Source organism: Delphinapterus leucas, chromosome 2 (assembly GCF_059928025.1).
Source record: "Delphinapterus leucas isolate spDelLeu-1000000601 "Yukka" chromosome 2, BTC_Dleu_Yukka2, whole genome shotgun sequence".
Taxonomy (NCBI): domain Eukaryota; kingdom Metazoa; phylum Chordata; class Mammalia; order Artiodactyla; family Monodontidae; genus Delphinapterus; species Delphinapterus leucas.
In genome coordinates this window covers 105,418,289-105,443,323 of record NC_143130.1, presented here as the reverse complement: position 1 = coordinate 105,443,323, position 25,035 = coordinate 105,418,289, and the positions used below count along the sequence as shown (strand labels likewise).

At 43.0% G+C, this 25,035-nt stretch overlaps 2 protein-coding genes across 2 annotated transcripts; one reads left to right on the top strand and one right to left on the bottom strand.

The window, feature by feature from the left end:
* Positions 1-8,071: 8,071 nt before the first annotated feature.
* Positions 8,072-19,864, top strand: LOC111181814 (ribonuclease pancreatic). Its single transcript, XM_022587593.2, has 2 exons — positions 8,072-8,187; positions 8,921-19,864. Exon 2 carries the CDS (start codon positions 8,946-8,948, stop codon positions 9,399-9,401), a length of 456 nt encoding a protein of 151 aa, XP_022443301.1. The 5' UTR covers positions 8,072-8,187; positions 8,921-8,945; the 3' UTR covers positions 9,402-19,864.
* Positions 19,865-21,241: 1,377 nt separating this feature from the next.
* On the bottom strand, positions 21,242-22,642 carry RNASE6 (ribonuclease A family member 6). The gene is made up of 2 exons (XM_022587592.3): positions 22,411-22,642; positions 21,242-22,025 (listed from the first exon to the last, which is right to left on the bottom strand). Exon 2 carries the CDS (start codon positions 22,018-22,020, stop codon positions 21,556-21,558), a length of 465 nt encoding a protein of 154 aa, XP_022443300.1. The 5' UTR covers positions 22,021-22,025; positions 22,411-22,642; the 3' UTR covers positions 21,242-21,555.
* Between the last annotated feature and the right edge of the window lie 2,393 nt (positions 22,643-25,035).

Below are 25,035 nucleotides of genomic sequence, written 5' to 3'. Positions count from 1 at the left end.
GCTCACGGGCCCAGCTGCTCCGTGGCATGTGTGATCTTCCCGTGGCATAGTGGGATCTTCGCGGACCGGGGCACGAACCCGTGTCCCCTGCATCGGCAGGCGGACTCTCAACCACTGCGCCACCAGGGAAGCCCAGGGAAGCCCAGGGAAGCCCTCAGACTTAACTTTTAAAAGATGTCTCAGGAAAGTCACACCAAGGGCTTGTCACAGATTTCACATACCAGATCTAGGTGAATTCCTCCCTTTTCAAGTTCCCGAAAATACCTTGAGATTTCTGTACCTGTTACTGAGGTAGCCTTCCTAATTTATCTGTTAAAGCTTCTGGGGACCCAAGAGTTTCCAGTCTCTGGAGGAAGCAGATAGAGAGAAAAGATAAATGTTTTAATTTTACCCATAGGTGTAAATTACCAAATTGTTGTAAACCATAAGTAGCTTGAGGAGAAGAGCTTCTTTTTTCTTTTTAAAATAAATTTATTTATTTATTTATTGGCTGCGTTGGGGCTGTGTTGGGTCTTCATCGTTTCTTGCAGGCTTTCTCTAGTTGCAACAAGCAGGGGCTAGTCTTCATTGTGGTGCACGGGCTTCTCAATGTGGTTGCTTCTCTTGTTTCGGAGCACAGGCTCAAAGCACACGGGCTTCAGTAGTTGTAGCACGTGGGCTCAGTAGTGTGGCTCACAGGCTCTACAGCACAGGCTCAGTAGTCGTGGTGCACAGGTTTAGTTGTGGGATCTCCCCAGACCAGGGCTCGAACCCATGCCCCCTGCCTTGGCAGAGCAGATTCTTAACCACTGCGCCACCAGGGAAGTCCCGAGAAGAGCTTCTTTATATCCAGTTTAGCATTATGGTCTGAAAGTCAGAAACTTGTATTTATCTAAAAGTCCTTTTTATAAAACTTCTTGAAGAGGAAGCATTTTTGCAAAGGCATCAGAGTGAAACCATATCTATAATGACAAAAGATTTAAGGAAGTTTAAAATCTGATTACAATGTAATTAACAAGGTAACTTGGTTACTGTTGTAACATATGACACTTAAGATAATAACTAGAATTATGACTGATAACATTTTACCAGGACATGGAATTTTTTTGAAACTCTATACAATTTCTAGAATATCTATATTAGTAACAATCACCATATAATATAACCTAAGAAGATTTATTACACGTTTGACAATACTTCCCACGTACTTTTAACATATGAAATGAACTTAATTAGTGTAATATCTCTCTTTGGGATATTTCAGGGGCCCTTTGAAGCACCCCAAAGTTAGCTAGAGGCCAGAGAAACTTCATTACAGTTTTGATTTGGGAAGTTTTATCAAAAACATCAGAAGAGTTTAGAACACTCAGTCAGATAAGATCATATGTCACTGTGAAATAATAGTTATTCCCTTAGCCAAAGTAACAATAATAGATTTTAAAGGCAAATATTGAACTGATCACTTAAAAGGTAAAGAAGCTTAAAATCTATCATCCAAGGCAGTTCAACATCTTAAGGAAACTTGTACCATGTATGAAACTCATTTCTCAGGGTCCACTTTCCACAAACCTTTTTTATCACTTTCTGTATCCATCACTTTATTTTCCCATTCAGAAACTGCCACCTGTTAAGTCAGACTTACTTCCTTTTCTCTTAATAAAATGCATTTCCATTCCTCATACCTTCTTTACTAAAAACACACGTCCTACTTTCCTTAAGCAACCATGAACTGTCCTTTATATCAGCACTCTGTAGATTGGTAAACATACATCCAAATAATAATTTTTGAAGAATGTGCTTTCTTATAGAAAATATCTCAGTGTGTCACCAAACACATTTTTTAATAGTTCTAAAGCTTTTGTTTCTCTGTAAAAGGAAGCCAATGTTCAGTAATTAATGTTTCAGTACCTTATTTTATTTGGAAATGACCTTGTTATTTAATAAACTTCCATCCTTTAACTTAATTTAGCACACTCTAAATTTTCAGGTTGTCGAATATTTGGAGAGATCATTCTTAAGCAAATATTCCTAAAACATAATTATTCCTAAAGTTCACCCAAAGCTCTTATCTCACTTGCAATTTTTTTTTCTTAAAAGTTTCTTCATATCGAGTTATTTTCATTGCTAACAAATTTGTAACAGGTATAATAAGATCTTATTTAGTTTATATTAAACCTAGGCACAATAAAAGCATTATACTTAATGTTGATGGCTCTAAAGACATGTCTATATTAATTAGATCAACAAACTTAAAACCAAGTATTAATTTAGTACTGAATATTTCCCAGTCCACATGAACCTGAAATTTATTTAATTTTTCTTGTATTTAGAATCGTTTGATTGTAAGTGCTTACTTTTCATTTAAGCCAATTAAATAGAGCTCATTTACAAATTAACCTCAACAATATTATCCAAAGACAAAAACACATACTGAGACATACACATATATCCAGACAGACAGACATCTCATAGTCTCCACTTGGGATTTAAATGTCTCTTTTCCTCTTTTTTTTTTTCTCTCTTGGCTTGAAATTCTACTAATTTACCCAAGGCTGAAGTCTCAGGCAAAGTGGACTGTGTTTGTAGCTCAAGGACATGATAAGAGTTAACTTCAAGCTTTGTCCTAGGCATATTTTTCTCTCTCAGGGTCAGAATTTTGAAGAAAATTATTTTAACAAGCAAGCTTTTTCTAACTGCACATGCAAAAAAACTGGTTTTGCAATTTTAAGAAAAGTTTTATTTTAACCAAATTTCTCCAGAGTCTAAAGAATATTGTGGCCATACTGTTAAAAATCATCTTTCTCTTTTTGTGGTCATGGTTTCATAAAAATTTAAACCAGGTAGTGCTCAAATTGGCTCTGATAACAGGGGCAGACTGGCTGATAAAATGTTGTCCCAGCAGGGACTGTCCCTCTGGGGAGGTGGGGTCTTAGTTTGATCAGAAGAATCTGAAAGAGTAAGGGAACTTGCAGGAGTGGGGTTAACTCGGTCCAGTACCGCCCCCCCCAACTCTAAGAGCTGGGAGAAGATAGAAGAGGATCATTTAGAATGTCAGGAGAGGCCCCCATTTCTCACGCTTCAGCAAGGCCCACACTTTTCGCGCATCACCTCAGGGAGCGCTAGCCTCACGAAGAAGCTCAGGGTAAAGGCACGGCTGCCAAAGCAGGAGTGAGAGCGACTTTACACCAGGAGGGAGACCCCAAAGAGGCCACAGCCGCAGGAGGCGAGAGTCCGGCCGCTGGCGGCCTTCCCCAAGGGCTTCGACCAGGCTCCTCAGACCGCACACCAGCTGAGCGCTGCCCACCTCACAGACCCCATCCTGCCTCGGGTCACCGACCCAGTCGCCCTGTTGCCAGAATGAGCTGAAGTCTGAAAATTGCTCAGTAGGACTAGGCATAGCGTGGGCCCCTTCTCTTGTGGTTTCACTTGCCAATGTCCAATATCTTGATAATTCTGTGTGGCTGACAGGGTCTTGGTGCTCCAGCCTGGTGTCAGGCCTGAGCCTCTGAGGTGGGAGCGTGGAGTTCAGGACATTGGTCCACCAGAGACCTCCCAGCCCCATGTAATCTCAGTCGGCGAGAGCTCTCCCAGAGATCTCCATCTCAACACTAAGATCCAGCTCCACCCAAAGGCCAGCAAGTTCCAGTGCTGGACGCCCCATGCCAAACAACTAGCAAGACAGGAACACAACCCCACCCATTAGCAGAGAGGCTGCCCCAAATCATACTAAGTTCACAGATACCCCAAAACACACCACCAGATGTGACCCTGCCCACCAGAAAGACAAGATCTAGCTCCAGCCACCAGAACACAGACACCAGTCCCCTCCACCAGGAAGCCTACACAAGCCACTGAACCAACCTCACCCACTGGGGGCAGACACCAAAAACAATGGGAACTATGAACCTGAAGCCTGCAAAAAGGAGACCGCAAACACAGTAAGATAAGCAAAATGAGAAGACAGAGAAATATACAGCAGATGAAGGAGCAATGTAAAAACCCACCAGACCAAACAAGTGAGGAGGAAGTAGGCAGTCTACCTGAAAAAGAATTCAGAGTAATGATAATAAAGATGATCCAAAATCTTGGAAATAGAATGGAGAAAATACAAGAAATGTTTAACAAGGACCTAGAAGAACTAAAGAGCAGACAAACAATGATGAACAACACAACAAGTGAAATAAAAAATTCTCTAGAAGGAATCAATAGCAGAATAACTGAGGCAGAAGAATGGATAAGTGACCTGGAAGATAAAATAGCAGAATTTAAAAAAAATGAAAATAATTGAGGACAGTCTCGAAGACCTCTGGGACAACATTAAGCACACCAACATTCAAATTATAGGTGTCCCAGAAGAAGAAGAGAAAAGAAAAGGGTCTGAGAAAATATTTGAAGAGATTATAGTTGAAAACTTCCCTAACATGGGAAAGGAAATAGCCAATCAAGTCCAGGAAGCGCAGAGAGTCCCATACAGGATAAATCCCAGGAGAAATACGCCAAGACACATATTAATCAAACTGTCAAAAATTAAATATAAAGAAAACATATTAAAAGCAGCAAGGGAAAAGCAACAGATAACATACAAGGGAATCCCCATAAGGTTAACAGCTGATCTTTCAGCAGAAACTCTACAAGCCAGAAGGGAGTGGCAGGACATATTTAAAGTGATGAAAGGGAAAAACCTAAAACCTACAACAATCTCATTCAGATTCGATGGAAAAATTAAAACCTTTCCAGACAAGCAAAAGTTAAGAGCATTCAGCTCCACCAAACCAGCTTTACAACAAATGCTAAAGGAACTTCTCTAGGCAGGAAACACAAGAGAAGGAAAACCTACAAAAACAAACCCAGAGCGATTAAGAAAATGGTAATAGGAACATACATATTGATAATTACCTTAAATGTAAATGGATTAAATGCTCCAACCAAAAGACATAGACTGGCTGAATGGATACAAAAACAAGACCCATATACATGCTGTCTACAAGAGAACCACTTCAGACCTAGGGACACATACAGACTGGAAGTGAGGGAATGGAAAAAGACATTCCATGCAAATGGAAATCAAAAGAAAGCTGGAGTAGCAATTCTCACATCAGACAAAATAGACTTTAAAATAAAGACCATGGGCTTCCCTGGTGGTGCAGCGGTTGAGGGTCTGCCTGCCGATGCAGGGGACATGGGTTCGTGCCCCGGTCTGGGAAGATCCCACATGCCACAGAGCGGCTGGGCCCGTGAGCCATGGCCGCTGAGCCTGCGCGTCCTGAGCCTGTGCTCCGCAACGGGAGAGGCCACAACAGTGAGAGGCCGGTGTACCGCAAAAAATAAATAAATAAATAAATAAATAAAATAAAGACCATTACAAGAGACAAAGAAGGACACTACATAATGATCAAGGGATCAATCCAAAAAGAAGCTATAACAATTGTAAATATTTATGCACCCAACGTAGGAGCACCACAATACATAAAGCAATGCTAACAGCCATAAAAGGGAAATCGACAGTAACACAATAATAGTAGGGGACTTTAACACCCCACTTTCACCAATGGACAGATCATCCAAAATGAAAATAAATAAGGAAACACAAGCTTTAAATGACACATTAGACAAGATAGACTTAATTGATATCTATAGGACCTTCCTTCCAAGAACAACAGGATACACTTTCTTCTCAAGTGCTCATGGAACATACTCCAGGATAGATCATATCTTGGTTCACAAATCAAGCCTTGGTAAATTTAAGAAAATTGAAATCGTATCAAGTATCTTTTCCGACCAGAACATTATGAGACTAGATATCAACTTCAGGAAAAAAAACGGGAAAAAATACAAGCACATGGAGGCTAAATAATACGCTACTAAATAACCAAGATGTCACTGAAGAAATCAAAGAGGAAATAAAAAAATACCTATAAACAAATGACAATGAAAACACAATGATGCAAAACCTACGGGATGCAGCAAAAGCAGTTCTAAGAGGGAAGTTTACAGCAATACAATCCTACCTCAAGAAATAAGAAACATCTCAAATAAACAACCTAACCTTACACCTAAAGAAATTAGAGAAAGAAGAACAAAACCCAAAGTTAGCAGAAGAAAAGAAATCATAAAGATCAGATCCAAAATAAATGAAAAAGAAATGAAGGAAACAATAGCAAAGATCAATAAAACTAAAAGGTGGTTCTTTGAGAAGATAGACAAAATTGATAAACCATTAGCCAGACTCATCAAGAAATAAAGGGAGAAAACTCAAATCAACAGAATTAGAAATGAAAAAGAAGTAACAACTGACACTGCAGAAATACAAAGGATCATAAGAGATTACTACAAGCAACTATATGCCAATAAAATGGACAACCTAGAAGAAATGGACAAATTCTTAGAAAAGCACAACCTTCGGAGACTGAACCAGGAAGAAATAGAAAATATAAACAGACCAATCACAAGCACTGAAATTGAAACTGTGATTAAAAATCTTCCAACAAACAAAAGCCCAGGAGCAGATGGCTTCACAGGGGAATTCTATCAAACATTTAGAGAAAATCTAACACCTATCCTTCTCAAATGCTTCCAAAATATAGCAGAGGGAGGAACACTCCCAAACTCATTCTATGAGGCCACCATCACCCTGATACCAAAACCAGACAAAGATGTCACACAAAAAGAAAACTACAGGCCAATATCACTGATGAACATAGATGCAAAAATCCTCCACAAAATACTAGCAAACACAATCCAACAGAACATTAAAAGGATCATACACTGTGATCAAGTGGGGTTTATCCCAGGAATGCAAGGCTTTTTCAATATATGCAAATCAATCCATGTGATACACCATATTAACAAATTGAAGGATAAAAACCATGTGATAATCTCAATAGATGAAGAAAAAGCTTTTGACAAAATTCAACACTGATTTATGATAAAAACTCTCCAGAAAGTAGGCATAGAGGAAACTTACCTCAACATAATAAAGGCCATATATGACAAATCCACAGCCCACACTGTTCTCAATGGTGAAAAACTAAAACCATTTCCTCTAAGGTAAGGAACAAGGGAAGGTTGCCCACTCTCACCACTATTATTCAAAATAGTTCTGGAAGTTTTAGCCACAGCAATCAAAGAAAAAAAAAAATAAAAGGAATCCAAATCAGAAAAGAAGAAGTAGGGCTTCCCTGGTGGCGCAGTGGTTGAGAGTCCGCCTGCCGATGCAGGGGATATGGGTTCGTGCCCTGGTCCGGGAAGGTCCCACATGCTGTGGAGCGGCTGGGCCCGTGAGACATGGCCACTGAGCCTGCACGTCCGGAGCCTGTGCTCCGCAACGGGAGAGGCCACAACAGTGAGAGGCCCGCGTACCGCAAAAAAAAAATAATAATGAAAAATAAATAAACAAAAATAAAATTGTCTTCCAGCAAATGCACGTCTCTTTCTAGGATGAAATTTTACTGCTAAGAAGTATGATGTTCTCTATTTCTTCTCTAAAGGGGATTTTGCATTTTGGCTCATCCCTAGTTCCTCTCCTCCACTCTGGCCTATGGGATGAGAGGTCACTATAGATAGGAATGGCCACACACCCTCCTTCAACAGCGCAGGAGTGTTGAAGTGGCCACGACTGGGTGAGGTCACACCGAACGAAGCTGCTTTCTACTCCTCCGTGTTCAGGTGCTCTCCCCCTTCTTCTCCAGTTCCGGGAAGCCTTCCAGCTGGGGGCAGCTGGCCACTTCTCCCTGCTCCCCCAGCAGAGGAGCTGGTGGGAGATGTGGAATTCTGGCCAAAGCAGCTCCAGGACTCCCAGGGCAAGAGAGGACCTCCCTTTCCCTCCCCTTCCCGTGATCACATGTTATGTGCACTTTGCTAACCTCCAAGGGCTATTTGGTGAAAACGGCTTGCAAAGAGACAACAAGGACTTGGTTGGGGTTCGAGCATCAGTGCTATAGTGGCTTTCTCTGCTGCTTATAGAAAGAAAGGTTCTTATAGGCAAAGGCTTGCTCTCCCCAGCAGCCCTGTAAAAAGGGTGGCCTGGGCAATTCCCCACCCCTTCCTCATATGACCTTGTTTTCCTGTGGACCAAGACCAAGATGCTCCTCCCACCGGTCTCTTCCTGGAAGCCAAGCCTCCTTTTAATCTGTATAAAGTCCACACCCCTGGGTTAGAGTGATTGCAGAAACTGCCTGTTCTCTCTCAGAGACCAAGCCAGAGACTCAGGTAAGCAGCCCAAGAGGCACACAGGAGCTGTTTGTGCTTGAGGGTTGGAGAGTGGGGAGCCAGGGTGGGTGAGGCTAGCCTGAGAATCGGGCCAGGCAGATGTGGGCAGGGGGCAGAGCTGGGGTCAGGAATGGAGCACGTAGGCTGCAGAGAGCCCATGGGGCTGGAGAAGGAGCAGCCCCCAGGTTGGGGGAGGAGAGCATCTCTCTTTGGAACACAATGGCATCCCTTTATGGTGTCAGTGTAAAACACTGGGGCTGAGTTTCCCTTGTGTTGTAGGACAACAGGGCTCTGTCCACCGTGATCCTGGATGAATACTCGGTGGTTATCTCAGGGATACAATTTGGCTTATTCAAAATTTGGATTATTTATTTAATGGTTTTTTCAAAAGCATCTTCTAATGAGCCGTGTGAGCGCTGGGTACAGAGGTGTTTTATGTTTCAAAGGTATTTCGTATCAAAAATATTTCTGTATTCAAAGACAGGGCTGCTAGGATTTTAGGTCATTTCTAGGGTCACCATCCAGAGGGGAGGATGGCCTCTCTGTAGGGAGTGGGAATCAAATGTTTGTGGAGAAGAGTATATGTGATTGTCTTGTTACTTGGAAAAGCTCGCAGGGAGAGGGACATCTTTCTGGTTGACCTGGAGACCGTAAGCCAGGGAGGCTACAGGTGGGAGCTGGGGTTCTCTTTCTAAGGCGATGTTATTCCTCCTCTCCCCCTTTTCCCGGGCAGACTTCTCCAGGGCAGTGAGACCACCATGGCTCGGAAGTCCCTGGTCCTGCTGCCATGGCTGGTCCTGGTGCTGCTGGTGCTGGGGTGGGTCCAGCCTTCCCTGGGCAAGGAATCGCCAGCCATGAAGTTCCAGCGGCAGCACATGGACTCCGGCAGCTCCCCAGGCAACAACTCCAACTACTGCAACCAAATGATGATGCGCCGAAAAATGACCCAGGGACGGTGCAAACCGGTGAACACCTTTGTGCACGAGTCCCTGGAAGATGTCAAGGCTGTCTGCTTCCAGAAAAACGTCCAATGCAAGAATGGGAAGACCAACTGCTATGAGAGCAACTCCACCATGTACATCACAGAGTGCCGCGAGACGGGCAGCTCCAAGTACCCCAACTGTGCCTACAGGACCAGCCAGAAGGAGAAACACATCATCGTGGCCTGTGAGGGGAACCCATACGTGCCAGTCCACTTTGACGGCTCTGTGTAGGTCTCTACCTGAAGCCAGAGATGCCCCACCTCATCGCCTCTCCCCCTCTTGCTTCCTTGCCCTGCAGGCAATAACTCAAGTTAATTAGGGCTCTTATCCAACACACACACACACACACACACACACACACACACACACACACACACACACACACATGTGCTCCCCTGGCCTGAGGCTGGCCCCTGCGTGGCTTGGGGGGTGAGGAGTGGGTTGTGAGATGGGGCCTATGTTGACCACTTCACTGCTTCTTTCAATAAAACACAGTTGCAACCACTTGAATTCCTGATGCTGTCCCCATCCAGGTGCTGTTTGTGTGCTCGCTCTCCTGACAGGGGAGAGAACCGTGAGTCTGGTTAGCTTTGGTGAGTGGCAAATGGAATCCTTAGATACCACCTCTTCTGACTTTTGATTTTCACTGACCTGAGATAATTCCTCTCTTTGTAGGTTCCTTGATGCCCAATATAGTTTTAAAGTGTGGGCTATTTTAGATAAAAAGGAGCTACGGTCTGGGACAGTGTCATGCTGGGCAAGCTGACAGAGGGCGAAGCTCAGATACAAAAATCTCTGGCACAGAAGGAAGGACAGCATGACCCTGGGAAGACCCTGCTCGGCCTCAGGCGGGGAGGAGAAGTGTATGAAATTATGACCCTAAATTTCCATCTTCCTTTTTTTGAGGGAGCTATTGCTAAATCAGAAAGCTGGTCCTCTCTTCCTTACAAAGTTGGAACCCTCCATTCAGGAGCTAGGAAGGACTTCAGCGATCATCAAGTGGGGGGCGGATAAGTAGATTTCAGCTTGTGGGCCAACTCTAATTGGAAGTGCCTGCCTAGAATGCTGTAGAAAAATACCTAAACAGTGAAGTGATGGAACAGTGGCCTCTACCGAAGGCTCGAGAGAGGTGAGGGTGTGTGTGCCACCCACTGGCCATCCCTGACCTAATGTAACCCCCGCCTTTTACAGAGGGGCAACCTGAATCTCGGAAAGGTTAAGCCACCTGCTCACGGCAGCTGCTTGCTAGTGTCCGACTGAGACTAGACCTTGGGTCTCCTGGCTTCCCTGTCATTGCTCTCTCTGCTATTGGAGTTTCCTCAAGAAGGAAACTCCCCAGTCTCCCTCCTTCACCGAGTGCTGTGGAGTCACGGCTTTCTCTGCCTCAGCTTGCTGGGGGCTCTCACAGGTTCCCAGGGCACTTGGCCTATGAGTCTGCTCACTTCTTGGCAACCCTTTCTTACATCCATTGAAAAGCCTAAACATGGCTTCTGTCATCACTTAATCATTTCATATGGCCCCCTGTTTACACCTGCATCAAGCTCTAGACAAGGTCATAGAACTAGAGAAAGGTCCTACTGCCAACTAGTTTGACCAGTTCTGTCATTGTCTTTGTGTACTACATTTATAAATGTTGGAAGTGATTGTGTGTTTTTTAGGTAAAGTGAATGCTTAGCTCTGGGGCCTCTGTAAGAGGAAGAAGACCTTTGGGTCAGAGGGGTGGCCAGCTATTTTGTTGGTAGTGGGGATCTCACTCCTTACAAACAGTGAGGATGGAGGAGGGAAAAAAGGGAAACTTTAAGTTTTTAGTTCTGTTTTCTTTAGATAGAATTTTTCTTAAGTTCATCTCACTCTTGTTTCCAAACCCAAAGCTCCTCATTTTCCCTCCTGCTAGTGCTAAGAGAACACTTTAGGAGATCTTCTTTGAACACTCACTTGGAGCTTTGCTGCATCTATTCTGCACAATCACCAGCTCTATCTCCTGGTTCCATGCACCTTCCTGGCCATGGGACCACTGTGAGTCTCCACCCGGGGAATAAAGTGATAGGCGCTAGCGGATGGTCCGGGTGCAGACCTGCACAGCCAGGGAAACGGGGGTGAGGTAGGGCGGAAAGTGCTCTGAATAGGAGGACTCTGGGCAGGGGAAGATCAAGTCTTGTCCTAGAGCCATCAGGCAGAGTCAAGGAGAGAAACACCAGTCGTCGGGAGACAAATCAGAGGTCTCTGTTCTGTGGGGCTACTATTGCTATCCCACGAATAAAGGAGCATTAACCTCTTCTAGGAGACTGACCCAGGCAGATTCATCTTAAAATTGAGGTGCTAACATGTGAAGATGGGTACCTGCTTAAAGACAGAAATGACTATATACAGTGATTCTTCTAAGAAGGATAATGTTAATTTTCAGAAAAGTCTTCAAACCAAACAAGCTTCAGGAATTCTGCATTCTCGGTGGACAGGTAAATGCATCCCAGCGTCCACCTTACTCGTGCAGTTTTACCTGTACCGACAAAATCATAGTGTCTTCTGCCTCTTCTGACATGCTGATTTTCTCCTGTCTCTCTCTGGTAAATTCCCCTTCACTTCCAGCAGCCAATAGTCTTCCAGCCTGAAACAGATCGGTCACCCATACCTTCAATGAACAGAGTAAAGGGCCATCGCGTCAGGTTCTTTCTTTCCAAGTGCTGCCTCATTTGCACTTTGCGCTTTCTGTCTAACTGGAAAATGAAAGGCTGCTCTCAATCGCCACTCTTGCCTCCTGAGACTGATTCAGCCCTCACAGAGCAAGTGGGAGCACTAAAGGGCTTTGAATCTACCTGCCCGTGGCAGAAGGCGCCTCAATATTGGTTTGGGAAATTGATCACGAATGTGGGGCGGCCCTCCATGTGCATGATTCATGATGCACGATGGAGGTCCTGCATAGAAGTTTCAGAATGAAAGTGTTACCTCCTGAAGACTAAACCGCGGCATACCTGGAATCATCTCAAAACTGTCTCCCAGGAGCCACTTTCTAGGGGACTAATCTCAAACACCTCTGCAAATCATTCAGTAAATTCCCATGTACTTTAGGTTTCTTTGTGGCTTGCAGCAAGTGTAGGTGGGATGGTTTCATCTCAGCTTCCTCCCTCCGGTGCTTATCTCCCTTCCCATTCCCTTATTGTCTTCTTACTTAACAATAGAGAAGGAGTTGTTCATCTGAATGGACAGAGTCTCACTAGGCCTGTTTTACTAGCCAGTGTGGTGACTGTACTTTAAAGCTCATCACTACTGTATGTCATCCTCTGGTTTCTTCTTGCTACAAGTCTGAGCAGGGCCTGTATTCAGGGTCAGTTTCCTTCCTTTTCCACCTTCCCTCAGTCTGCAGCTGGGTGGATAATTGGGCCAGGGCACCTAATGTAGTCCTTGCCCTACTATCAGCTCCCTGTGCTGTGCCCCTAAGGCACTCTGTAGCCCTCTCTGGACCACAGTTGTCTAATCTGTAAAACCCAGGGCTTGGGTTTGGTTATCTCAAAGTCCCCTTACGCTTAGGGCCTTCTACTCCCTATCTATTATTTTGTGTGTGTGTGTCAGTTCCCCGACCAGGGATTGAACCCGTGCCCCCTCCAGTGGAAGTGGGGAGTCTTAACCACTGGACCACCAGAGAAGCGCTTAGGACTTTCTAGCTGAACATCCACGTCTAGCAGTGAGCGCTGAGCCCTGGCATGCAGTTTCTGGCTCTTTGTGCGTAGGCATCTCTAGAAGAGTCACATCATTGAGATCTGGTTTGGTTCAGAGCTCTTCTCAGTACAAAGCCATGTTCAGAGGTCTAGGTCATCCCAGTGGACTTCAAACATGCTTCTAGGGCAGAGTTTCCTCTCAGGCAACTTTAGGCAGCCTCTGAGAGTCAAGGCTGGCAGCTAGCCTCTGCTAGGCGTTGTTAGGCTTCCTGGGACCTGAGAGCCCATGGAGGTTTTTCAGCTTGGCTGAGATCCACAGACGGGAGAGAGTAATGTGGCGGCGAGATCAAGGCAACAACAAGAGAATGTGGGAGTGGGACCAGGAATTTCCCGAGCTTCTTGGAAACATTCCTCATAGAGGCGGAGAGCTGGCCCTGCTTCAGGCCAACATGTTTGGCAGCTTCTCTTCGCCACCTCCCTCAAGCTCCCCCTTCCACTCCCATAAATACTGCCAGACAATTATTTAAGGGAAAGGCTCTGGGATAAGGAGAGCTTGGGCTGTTGTAACATAGAGACAAAATCTGTTTGCATGGGACCATGAGTGTGTGTGCACACGCCTAATATGAATGTGATCATGTTTGTAGATCTGTGGAATTAAGGAACATCAGGGCAGGGAAGGTCTTTTGTAACCTGGCTCTAAAACTTTCACCTTAAAAACAAAGAGGGACTTCCCTGGTGGTCCAGTGGGTAAGACTCTATGCTTCCAATGCAGGGGGCCGGGGTTTGATCCCTGGTCAGGGAACTAGATCCCACATGCCGCAACTAAAAGCCTGCATGCTGCAACTAAGACCCGGTGGAGCCAAAATAAATAATAAAATAAATAAATATTAAAAAAAAAGAGAAACTGAGGCACGAAGCCAAGTATGGAATGATGAAAACCAGGTCTGCTGACTCCCAAAGTGTGTGCTTTTATGCCTTGCTTCCACATTTTCCTTCTTTTTCTGTTTTTATTTTTTTCTTTTTTAAAAAATATCATATGGGAAAATTGATCTTTTTGGTATACAATTCTATGAATTTTTAACTTGTATAAATGAATTGCACACTACCAGGACACAGAACAGTTCCATCACCCCCCAAATCCCCTTGTGCTATCTCTTTATAGTCATACACTCCCCTCACCCCAACACCTGCCAACCACTGATCTATTCTCTGTCACTATAGTTTTGTCTTTTCAAAATATCATACAAATAGGATTGCACAGTATGTAACCTTCCAAGACTGGCTTCTTTTACTCACTATAATGTCTATGAAATTTATCCAAGTTGTGTGGATCAGTGGTTCGTTCCTTTTTATTGTTGAGTAGCGTTTTATTGCGTGGATGTTCCATGGCTTATTTATCCATTCACCTCTTGAAGGACGTTTGCATTGTTTCCATTCCGGCTGATTATGAAGATAGCTGCTTTAAATATCTGTGTACATATTTTTGTGTGAATTGGTGGAAGAATAGACACATAGATCAACGGAGCTGCATAGAGAGCCCAGAGCATACCCACACAGATACTGTCAAATGATTTTTGACAAAAGTGCAAAGCAATTCTAGGAAGAAAGGATAATCTTTTCAACAAATTGTGATTGAACATCCACGTGCAAAAACAAACAAAAACAAAAGCCCCCTAACTTCAAAACCCTAAACCTTCCTCCCTCTGCCCTCTCTTTTCCACAGAGGAAGCTCTGTATTGGTGGAGAGACCTATGATATGCTTCTAAGTCCTGGAACCACCAACAGGATCTGTTCTCAGTCAGACCCTGGGTAGGTGGGAGCCTTGAGGTTGGGACAGAACAGGCAATGAAGAAGGCACAGGAGTATAGAAGTAAGACAGAGGGATTATAAATACGGTGTCAGGAAGTAAGTATGGATGAGACTTAGAGGTAGAAAGGGATGAGAAAACAAGATCAGAAGGGTTGGCATAGATGGTTCTGTTGACTACCTGGAAGGTTATAACTACTCAGGTCACTTAGGAGTAGGAGGAAAATCTGTTTTTCTTTTTGGTTTTTTTCTCACAGGAAATGTAGCTCTGCATTCCCAGCATTCCACCTTCTTCTCTTGGGCTTTTGGGAATGGTGTGGGCCCCCTCTATGGCAAGCCTCGCTATTTCACTTTCGCTATGCCCAGTACTTACTGCTTTTACAGCCTCCACGAACTCTCGCAATTCCTTCAGTCAACCAGGACAATGGGAGATATAAAAAAACATCAGTTCTTTCCTCAGTACCTTTCTTTACAAGCTGCTGTCTGTGAAATCCCCACAACCACTGGTAGGCACCAAATAACCATTGTCATAAGAGCAGGGAACAGCTCTTATCCTTATTGTATCCTCTCCTCGGAAAAGTTGCCAAACTACAATTAAAGACCTAAATGTAGGGATGCCTCCCACCATCGCTTAGGGCCTTGGGGCTCTTATGAAACTTCTCTTTATAATCACTGTTATAAGCTGAATTGTGTTCTCCCAAAATTTATATGTTCAATCTTTAACTTCTCAGAAATGTAAGATGTAAGTCAGAATGTATTTGAAGCTAAGGCCTTTAAAGAAGTGATTAAGTTAAAATGAGGCCTTAGGTGGGCCCTAATCCAGTCTGACTGGTGTCCTTATAAGAAGAGGAAATTTGAACACAGAGAGACGCCAGGGGTGCCAGCACTGTCCCAGGGGGAAAGACAGGAAGTTGGGAGCTGGCTAGAAAGGGGGCTATTTGAGGATGTCTTTTTTAGAGAACTAAAAATACTTTCCTTGAAGCTTGTAATCATCCAAAGGGGAGATGGAACTACTTGTATGAGGTACCAGGAATTTCATTAAGCCCCTTTTATATGTATGTTTAAATCTATATTAGGTCATTCAGGTCTTGAAACCACCCTGAGAACTAACCCTAATCACACTTCGTTAAACATTCCGGTTTTCTTGGTTGTTTTTCCCACTCAGCTGAAAGCTACTAGTGATCCGGTCTTTTTCATTTTTCTGTGGCTGGTGATGTGCAGGGTGCCCGACAAAGTAGAGTTTGGTAGGTTCTGTAAATGAAAGTGAGTAGGTAAAATATCTTCTTAGTAAATGAGGCAACTGATTATCTGCAAAGATAGGTAATTTGCACAAGTAGTAAATGACCGTGCTGAATTTTTAAAAAAATTTATTTATTTATTGGCTGTCTTGGGTCTTCGTTGCGGTGCAGGCATTTCTGACCGCGGTGGCCTCTCCCGCCGCGGAGCACGGGCTCCAGGCACGTGGGCTCAGCAGTTGTGGCTCGTGGGCTCTAGAGCGCAGGCTCAGCAGCCGTGGTGCACGGGCCCAGCTGCTCCGCGGCACGTGGGATCCTCCCGGACCAGGGCCCGAACCCGCGTCCCCCGCATTGGCAGGCGGACTCCCAACCACTGCACCACCAAGGAAGCCCCTGAAAATATTTTTAAACGTTTCATTTTGAAATAATTTCAGATATACAGAACAGTTTCAAAAATGATACAAAGAATTCCTGTATATCATTTGTCTATATTCTCTAAACATTAACATTTTTCCTATTTGCTTTATTAGTCACGTATTTATGTACAGATACATAAATTTTTTTCTGAATGTGTGAGAGTAAGTTATGGACATGTTGCCCTTTTTCCTAAATACTTCACTATGCATTTCCTAAAAACAAGAACATTCTTTTTACAAGGGTTTAAAATAAGTATACTTATCAAAATCAGGAAATTTGCATTGAAACTATACAGTTATCTAATCCACAGACTGTATTCAACTTTCATCAACTGCCTCACTCTAGAGCCCGAGAGCCACAACTACTGAGCTCTTGTGCCACAACTACTGAAGCCCGTGTGCCCTAGAGCCCATGCTCTGCAACAAGAGAAGCCACCGCAATAAGAAGCCCATGCACCGCAACGAAGAGCAGTAGGAGCTCGCCCCAACTAGAGAAAGCTCACATGCAGCAACAAAGACCCAACGCAGCCATAAATAAATAAATAAATAAATAAATAAATAAAAGATTAAAAAAAAATAAAAAGAAACCCACTAGTGTCTGGGACTTCCCTGGTGATGCAGTGGTTAAGAATCTGCCTGCCAATGCAGGGGAACCGTGTTCAAGCCCTGGTCTGGTAAGATCCCACATGCCACAGAGTAACTAAGCCCACAAGCCACAAGTACTGAGTCCACGTGCCACAAGTACTGAGTCCGCGTGCCACAACTACTGAAGCCCGCACACCTAGAAGCCGTGCTCTGCAACAAAAGAAGCCACCACAATGAGAAACCCACCCACTGCTGCGAAGAGTAGCCCCCGCTCGCCACAAGAGAAAGCCTGCGCGCAGGAACGAAGACCCAACACAGCCATAAATAAATAAATAAAATAAAATAAAAAGAAACCCACTAGTGTCAGGCATTGTACTAGGAACCAAGGATCTAAAGATGCAAGTAGCAACTTGTTTTTTGCCTACATGACAATGTTGTGCTATTTCATACTCATCAGGTTGCCAAAAATGCAGGAGCATGATACTCTCATGTTTTGCCAGAGACAGGACATTGAGATGCAAAAACTCACATACCATAGTTTCTGGCAATATTATACAATCAATGCTTCAGTTAGTCTATCTGTGTAACAAATTACCCCCAAACTTGGTGGCACAAAACAATAATTTATTATGCTCCCAGTGGGTCAGGAGTTCAGATAGGACACAGTGGGGACAGCTTGTTTCTGTTCCAATGTCTGAGGCTGCAGCTGGAAGACTCAGAGGCTGGGAGCTGGAATCATCTGAAGGCTCATTCACCCACATGTTGAATGGTTGATGTTGGCTGATACCTTAGCTGGGCCTGTTGGCTGGAATATCTATACAAGGCCTCTCCACGTGGCACCATCTTCCTCACAGCATGATGATTGGGTCCAAGTGTGGGTGTCCTACAACAGAGAGGGAAAGCCAGGCAGAAGCTGTATCACCTTTTATGACCTGGCTTTGGAAGTCATACAGTGTGACTTTCATCCCATTCTATTCATTAGAAGGGAGTTTCTAAGACTAACCCATACTCAAGGAAAGGGAACATAGACCCTTCTGATAGAGAAGAGTCAATATCATACTATAAGAAGAGCATGTAGAATGGGCTATGTTGATATGGACATCTCTGAAAAATAAGATCTGCTACAATCAATTTGTGAACGAAGAAGAACAAAGAACATCACTCATTACCCAGTTATACAAGGATTAAGTCGCAACCCACTGCAGTCGACCACTGACAGGGCACGCTGCAGGGAACTGAGAATGAAAAACAGGATGAGGTACTCTGTGCTTTGGAAAAACAGGTTCCTAGATAGTTAGACGTGTATCTCAAGAATAATTTCAAAGACCCCTGATTCTTGCACCTTCCCAAACCTAAAAAGTTCTAGTCCTCAGTAAGACCATGAATACAACTTAAACTCGCAATTCTTATGCTGAGTGTCTTTCTTTAAGTTGACAAGTTTCTTTGTACAGAGAAATGTACAAAGATATCATTGCAATGCTGCTTGTTAGGGTGGAAATTTGGGAACATCCCAAATATTCAACAATAGACGACTGGTAAATAAATGATGGTTTATTAATACAAAGGAACAAATAATACACCAGTAAAAATAAAAGAACAACAAAGATACATTTTAACATCGATGAGTCTTAAAAACATTGTTGAGTGAACAAAAAAAGCAAGTTGCAGAATGATTTGTACTATATGATAGTATTTATATAAATTTCTTTTTAAATTGCACATGGAAACCCTATGTTTTGTTTGTGAAGATATTATACATGAAATATAAGTATAAAAATAGGACTGGAAACACTTTAAATTTATAATTTCATCTGAGAAAATTTAAGAGGAATGGGAATGGAGAGAGAGGGGAATAAAATGGACGCCAATGTTTTTATGTATATATATATATATTTTAGATAGTAAGTAAATGAAAAACAATATTTATTTATTTTGAGTGCTATATACTGGTTTGTATTTATCTATGTTGTTTAATTTTTTAAAAAATATTTATTTATTTGGTTGCACCAGGTCTTAGTTGTAGTAGGCAGACTCCTTAGTTGTGGTTCCACGGCTCCTTAGTTGCAGCACATGGGCTCCTTAGTTGTGGCATGCAAACTCTTAGTTGCAGCATGCACATGGGATCTAGTTCCCCGACCAGGGATCAAACCCGGGCCGCCTGCATTGGGGGAGCAAAGTCCTAGCCACTGTGCCACCAGGGAAGTCTCTACATTGTTTAATTTTTGAAAAATAATTCATCACGTTAAAAATGAAATTAGCCCATGAGAGAGGGCAAGGGAAGGACTTTATAAAATCCATCAAGGCACTTCCCTGGCAGTCCAGTGGTTAAGACTGTGTTTCCAATGCAGGGGGTAAGTGTTTGATCAGGGAACTAAGATCCCACATGCTGTGTGGTACGGTCAAAATAAGTAAATAAATAAAATAAAATCCACCAAGAAGTGTGAAGAGTGACTTCCCTCGTGGTGCAGTGGTTAAGAATCCGTCTGCCAACGCAGGGACATGGGTTCGAGCCCTGGTCCGGGAACATCCCACATACTGCAGAGCAGCAAAGCCAGTGTGCCACAACTACTGAGCCTGGGCTCTATAGCCTGTGAGCCACAACTACTGAAGCCCACTCACCTAGAGCCTATTCTCCGCAACAAGAGAAGCCACTGAAATGAGAAGCCAGCACACTGCAACGAAGAGTAGCCCCCGATCACTGCAACTAAAAAAAAAAAAAAAAGTATGAAGAGCTCCAGAAGAATTCCCCTCCTCATGAGCGTATGCTTCCCCCTCCCTGTGAGGCTGTTTGGCCTTGCTTTTGCCACCCCATATGTGGGTTTTCCTCTGTAGGCTTGCCCCATACGTGGATATCACGTTTTCTGTTTCTATTAGCCCTGTCTAGATAGTATGGCATCTTCAAAAAAACCCAAAAAAGCCAAACAGAAAAACACAACCGGAAAAGAAAGATAAGAACTATAAAAGAGAGAAAAAGGAAAAAAAAAAAAGAAAAACACAAACCGTTATAAATTAAAAAGGTGACTTAAAGAATATTCACAGTATTGAATCTATCAATGAAACAGTTTTCGATTGTATACTTTTTTACCCCAATGGAACTAGTTAAAGTATCCATCTAAGGCAGTAAGTAAAGCAGTAAGAGGGGCATAATATTTTACTGGCTCCACATCCTCTAGTCAATATAAATTTTTTAAAAAGTACAGTGTCGGGCTTCCCTGGTGGCGCAGTGGCTGAGAGTCCGCCTGCCGATGCAGGGGACACGGGTTCGTGCCCCGGTCCGGGAAGATCCCACATGCCGCAGAGTGGCTGGGCCCGTGAGCCATGGCCGCTGAGCCTGCGCGTCCGGAGCCTGTGCTCCGCAGCGGGAGAGGCCACAGCAGTGAGAGGCCCGCATACAGCAGAAAAAAAAAAAAAGTACAGTGTCCTCTGACCTGATACTCAAATTCTATTTCCACACCCTGTGAGTAAGAGATATGTATTGAATTGTCTACTTAGCTCATTTTCCCTGGGAACTTTGGCATCTCTAAGCCAGAGCTAATCCTCCTGGCACCAGGCTTGGCCCCAGGATGCCATTATAAACATGGACCCTGAAGCTCCTCAGGGCTTCCTGTGTCTTTTGAGTCTCATATCTTTGTAGCGCTCCCATATGTACATATGTAACTAAAATTGTTTTTTTCCTGTTGATCTATCTTTTTATTACAGGGGGTGTCTCAGCCAAAAACCTAGAAGGGTTTATGAAAAATTATTGTTCCTCCCCTACACATAGGACCTAAATTCTTAATCCCAGTCCTTCGATCTCCAAATCAGATACCTCTTCCAAAGCCCCAATGTTTCTGTGATATTTCACTATTTGAGTAGGGCAAGAATGTTTTTAGTGTCCCAGTGCTTTTTTTTTTACCCCCCTTGATCTATGCTTTCTCTTTGTCCATTCCAATAGACAACAGGAGAATTGACTCGAAGGCTACAGTGGATTATTTTCCCTACTACTATTTATATTTAAAACATTATCTGATTAATTATAGAGGCAAATAGTTAAGATCTAGGATGCCTCAGTCACCAGCGTTAGAATCTGTGAAAATACCATCAACATTGAGTATCAGTGCCACCTCCAAACAACCATAGGCAATGGTTTCAAGGGAAATATGTAAAGCCATGAGCAGAGTTTGAAGGGATGGAGAACTTTCTTGCTCCAAAGTCCCAGAGACACAGGGGTGAGGGAGTGGCAGAGGCCCCAGGTTGCCAAATAACTTCAAAGGTTGCCTAGGGCCAAAATCGTTCTCCTTGGAATGCTGGTAAATGCAGGCCTAGATAGCTCCAGGCTGGCAATGATGTGAAAGGGATCACGCTTCCAAACACACTTATACACACACTCATTAGAATGCAGCAGAACATGGTTTTATTTCTGTGAACACAATACAACAAAAGTTGGCCGAAGTTCTAAGGCTGAAAATATGGAGGCCTGGACCCTTCTTTGCCCTCTTCCCTACTATCTTCCTTCAAAACCTAGAGCTCCAAAGCAGAAAAGAATCCTACATATTTTTTGTCCCAACTCTGGTCTATCCTCATCACTCTAATTTTTCCAATACCCTCCTTTTTCCTTCTATGGGAACCAGGAAAATCAACGAAAGAAAAGAAAAATCAGAAGAGATCGTAAGAGAATTTGTGCCAAGCGAGACGGAAAATGATGGAAACTTTAAACAATCTTGTCTAAGTGTACAGGAACCAAATGATAAGGAGGGTCGCTCTTCTGAGGGGGGTCACAGGCAACAATGAAGAGCTTGTATTGGGTGTCATCTCGGTAGCGGCAGTCAGGATACTTCCCCGCAGTGAGACTGCACTGAGTCAGGTTAACAGGCTTTGGACTCTGGTGGCAGTTGTGCAGCCCATTCTTACAGACGATGTGGGGCAAATCACAGACAGCAGCCACGTCCTGGAAGGAGTTGTGCAGAAAGGTGTTTTGAGGCTTGCAGTGCTGAGTATAATTATTGACACTGCTCATTGCCTTGTTGCACTGGAGAAGCCTTGGCTGTATATGCTGAATTTCAAACCAGTGAGCCTTGGTGAGATGCTTAGGCAAAGCACAAAGTGGACACACTGACCACCATAGTCCCAGCAGCAATAGGAGGAGAGGAAAGCATCCCAGAAGACCTGGCCCCATCTTTTCTGTGTAAGGAGAGAGAAAATAATGGTAGTAGTAAAAACAATAAGAGCAAAATTATCACTCATAACCATTTAGATTTTTATTCTGCCTTTTAAGATTTCATAGCTCTTTTTTGTTTGTTTGTTTTTAACCATCTTCTTTCTCACTTGAGTCTCACGATTCTAAAGAAACTAAAGCCCAGTGAGGAGGAATTTGAGGTAAGACGATCTTTTCTCTGACTGGTAGATCTCGTTCTTCTCTTTGTCCTGCACTCATGCGTTTGATAGTCCCCATGTCAGAAACCTTGTCTCTTCCCTGCTGAAATATTTACCCTCCATCTATTTGACCTGGATCTCCCAGCCATCTTCACTGGCCACTCTCCCCAGCCCTGGGGGCTTCTGCTCTTACCAGGTCTCCGCGCTGGGGCTCCCGCTGAGGACGGCAGCAGTAGTTAGTCCCAGGCTCAGAGGCTTTCGTCTGTTGTTCTTCTCCCAGGTGTGCAAGGCCGCCTGCGTGTGGCAGGGGAAGGGTCCTGAGCCCTAGGAAAGAGAAAACTAGGGCTTGGAAGATGAACTTCTTGTTGACAGTGTGGATGAGACTCTTAGACTTTCAAACTTGCTGTTTAACGAGTGTCAATAACACTGTAAATGCAGGGAGAGTAAGCTTACTTAAAGAAACAGTGAGACTCAAAACACAGTTTTGAGGAACTGATCACTTCCTGATATGAGTTGGTGCTTCCTCCCTGACTTGAAGCTTCAGTTTTTTGAAGTTTTATGGTTTCATTTCCTTAGGAGAAAATACACATGAAAATCTGATATAATAACTGCCATGTACTTGGTATGTGAGCTTCAACCATAGACTTGAATGAATTATTCCTTTATGTGTATGTTTATTGGGCCAGATACTGGGCTACTCTGATTCGGGAGCTTGTGATCTAATGAAAGAGACAGTCAGGTAAATGGACCAATGCACAATATATTAACAAATATAAATAGCACTTACAGCTGTGATCAAGGAAACTACAGGTAACTGTGTGGATACAGTAGAGAGGAGGTATTTTTGGAGGACACAACACCGGCACTGAGTTTTGAAGATTAATTAGAAATTAGGTGAAGAAGATGGTAAGGGCAGCCCAAAGAGGAAACTGTGTGAAGAGACCCATACATATGAAGGAGAAGGGCACATTTAGGGTATTTGCCTCTTAAATCTGTTCTTGCCTTTCCATTGGTGCTGCAATATCCTTATTCAGAAGCTGATTGTCTCATAGAGGACTCACATAAAAGTTTCCTACGTGGACTCCCTGCCTCTAGTCTCTTTTCCTTCCAATCCATTCTACATATTAATACTTCCAGATTAGTATTTCTTGAGCATAAATATAACAGTGAAACACTCTTGCCCAGTACTTTTAATGGCTCCAATAATCTTTAGGATAAAAATTATTTCTGTTTATAGCAAAGTTGCAAGATACAAGGTTAATATACGAAAATTGCTTCCTTATATACCAGCAATGAACAACTGGAATTTGAAATAAAAAAAAACAAACTAACATTTATATTAGCACCAAATAAAAATGAAATACTTAGGTATAAATCTAATAAAATATGTACAAGGTCAATATGAGGAAAACTATAAAATTCTGATGAAATAAATCAAAAGAAGATCTAAATAAATGGAGAGATATTCCATGTTCATGCTGAAGGAAATCAGAATATGTAACCCCCCAAAATGGCTCTTTGACATAAAAATTATTTTGCACTGAAGGCAATTAAGAATCATGAAGTGCAGAAAAAGCTCCCCCCTTTTTGTCCAAAGCCAGGAAATAAATTCTCTTTTTACTGGAGATAGACCCTCAACCTCCCAGAGAGGGCACCAGAGGAATCTGCAAAAGAATCTTGAAACTAACACTTATCTTTCTAGTTACTTCTTCACCATTTACTAACCATAGGCCAAACCCCTTTGTCTTGTCAATTCTTTACGAATATCTTGTTTCTTGGGCTAAAAGGTATAAAAGCTTCCTGCTCTTTTCACTTATTTGGATTTTTCATTCTCTTGTGAATGCTCCCGTGTATATGTAAATATTTAATAAAATTTGTATGCTTTTCTCCTATTGATCTGTCTTTGTCAGTTGAATTTTCAGACCCAGCCAGAGACCCTAAGAGTGTTGAGGAAAGCTTTCTTCCCATACAATGACATTATGCACTTGTGAAAACGTGTACAACATGAAGAATGAATCCTAGTGTAAATTGTGGACTTTATTAATACTGGTTCATCAAATATAACAAAAGTACCACAGTAAAATAAGATGTTAATAATAAGAAAATTGCGAACAGTGTGGTTAGGAGAGGAGGGAGGGAAGAGAGGCATATGGGAACGCTTTGTACTTTCTACTCAATTTTTCTGTAAATCTAAAATTGCTCTGAACAAATAAGTCCATCACTTAAAGAAAAAATTTTAAGATGTCTGTTCACAACATTGTAAAGCAACAGTACTCCAATAAAAATTAATAAAAAAGGAGTAAAAAAATAAGTCTGTTTGCCTAGTGCTCATATATCTTATTCTACATCCTATGTATTAGAACAGTCCTCCTTCTCTCTGCAGTTCCACAACTTGATTGTACACCAAACCCACTACAGAGGAAAACAATACCGAGTTACCCATGTCCTAAAGTAGGGGTCTCCTAACCCTGGCCTCACATCAGAATTGTCTATGAAAAGTTTTTAAATGCCAAGATCCTAGGCCTACTGAATCAGAATCTTGGGGACGGACATCTTTGCATATCTATATTTGATTAACTCCACAGTGATTCTGTTACCCATTCTTTGTAGAGAACCATTTTTCTTGACTGACATTGATTTTCACCCAATGTCCAAGTTCTTAAGACTGGTCTTATGCTTGATTCTGAGATAAAGTCCTCCTGAGTGCTACTTCCTCCTCAAGGGATATACATAACAACATATCTTTGAATTCTTCTACAGGAACTAAGGCTCCCGCCCAGGTGGAGGATGGTAACTTCAAGCTGAGCACAAGTTCTGG

Coding starts and splice junctions, on each gene's coding strand:
- RNASE6 (XM_022587592.3), bottom strand. CDS start 22,020: ATGGGGCCAGGTCTTCTGGGATGCTTTCCTCTCCTCCTATTGCTGCTG.
- LOC111181814 (XM_022587593.2), top strand. CDS start 8,946: ATGGCTCGGAAGTCCCTGGTCCTGCTGCCATGGCTGGTCCTGGTGCTG.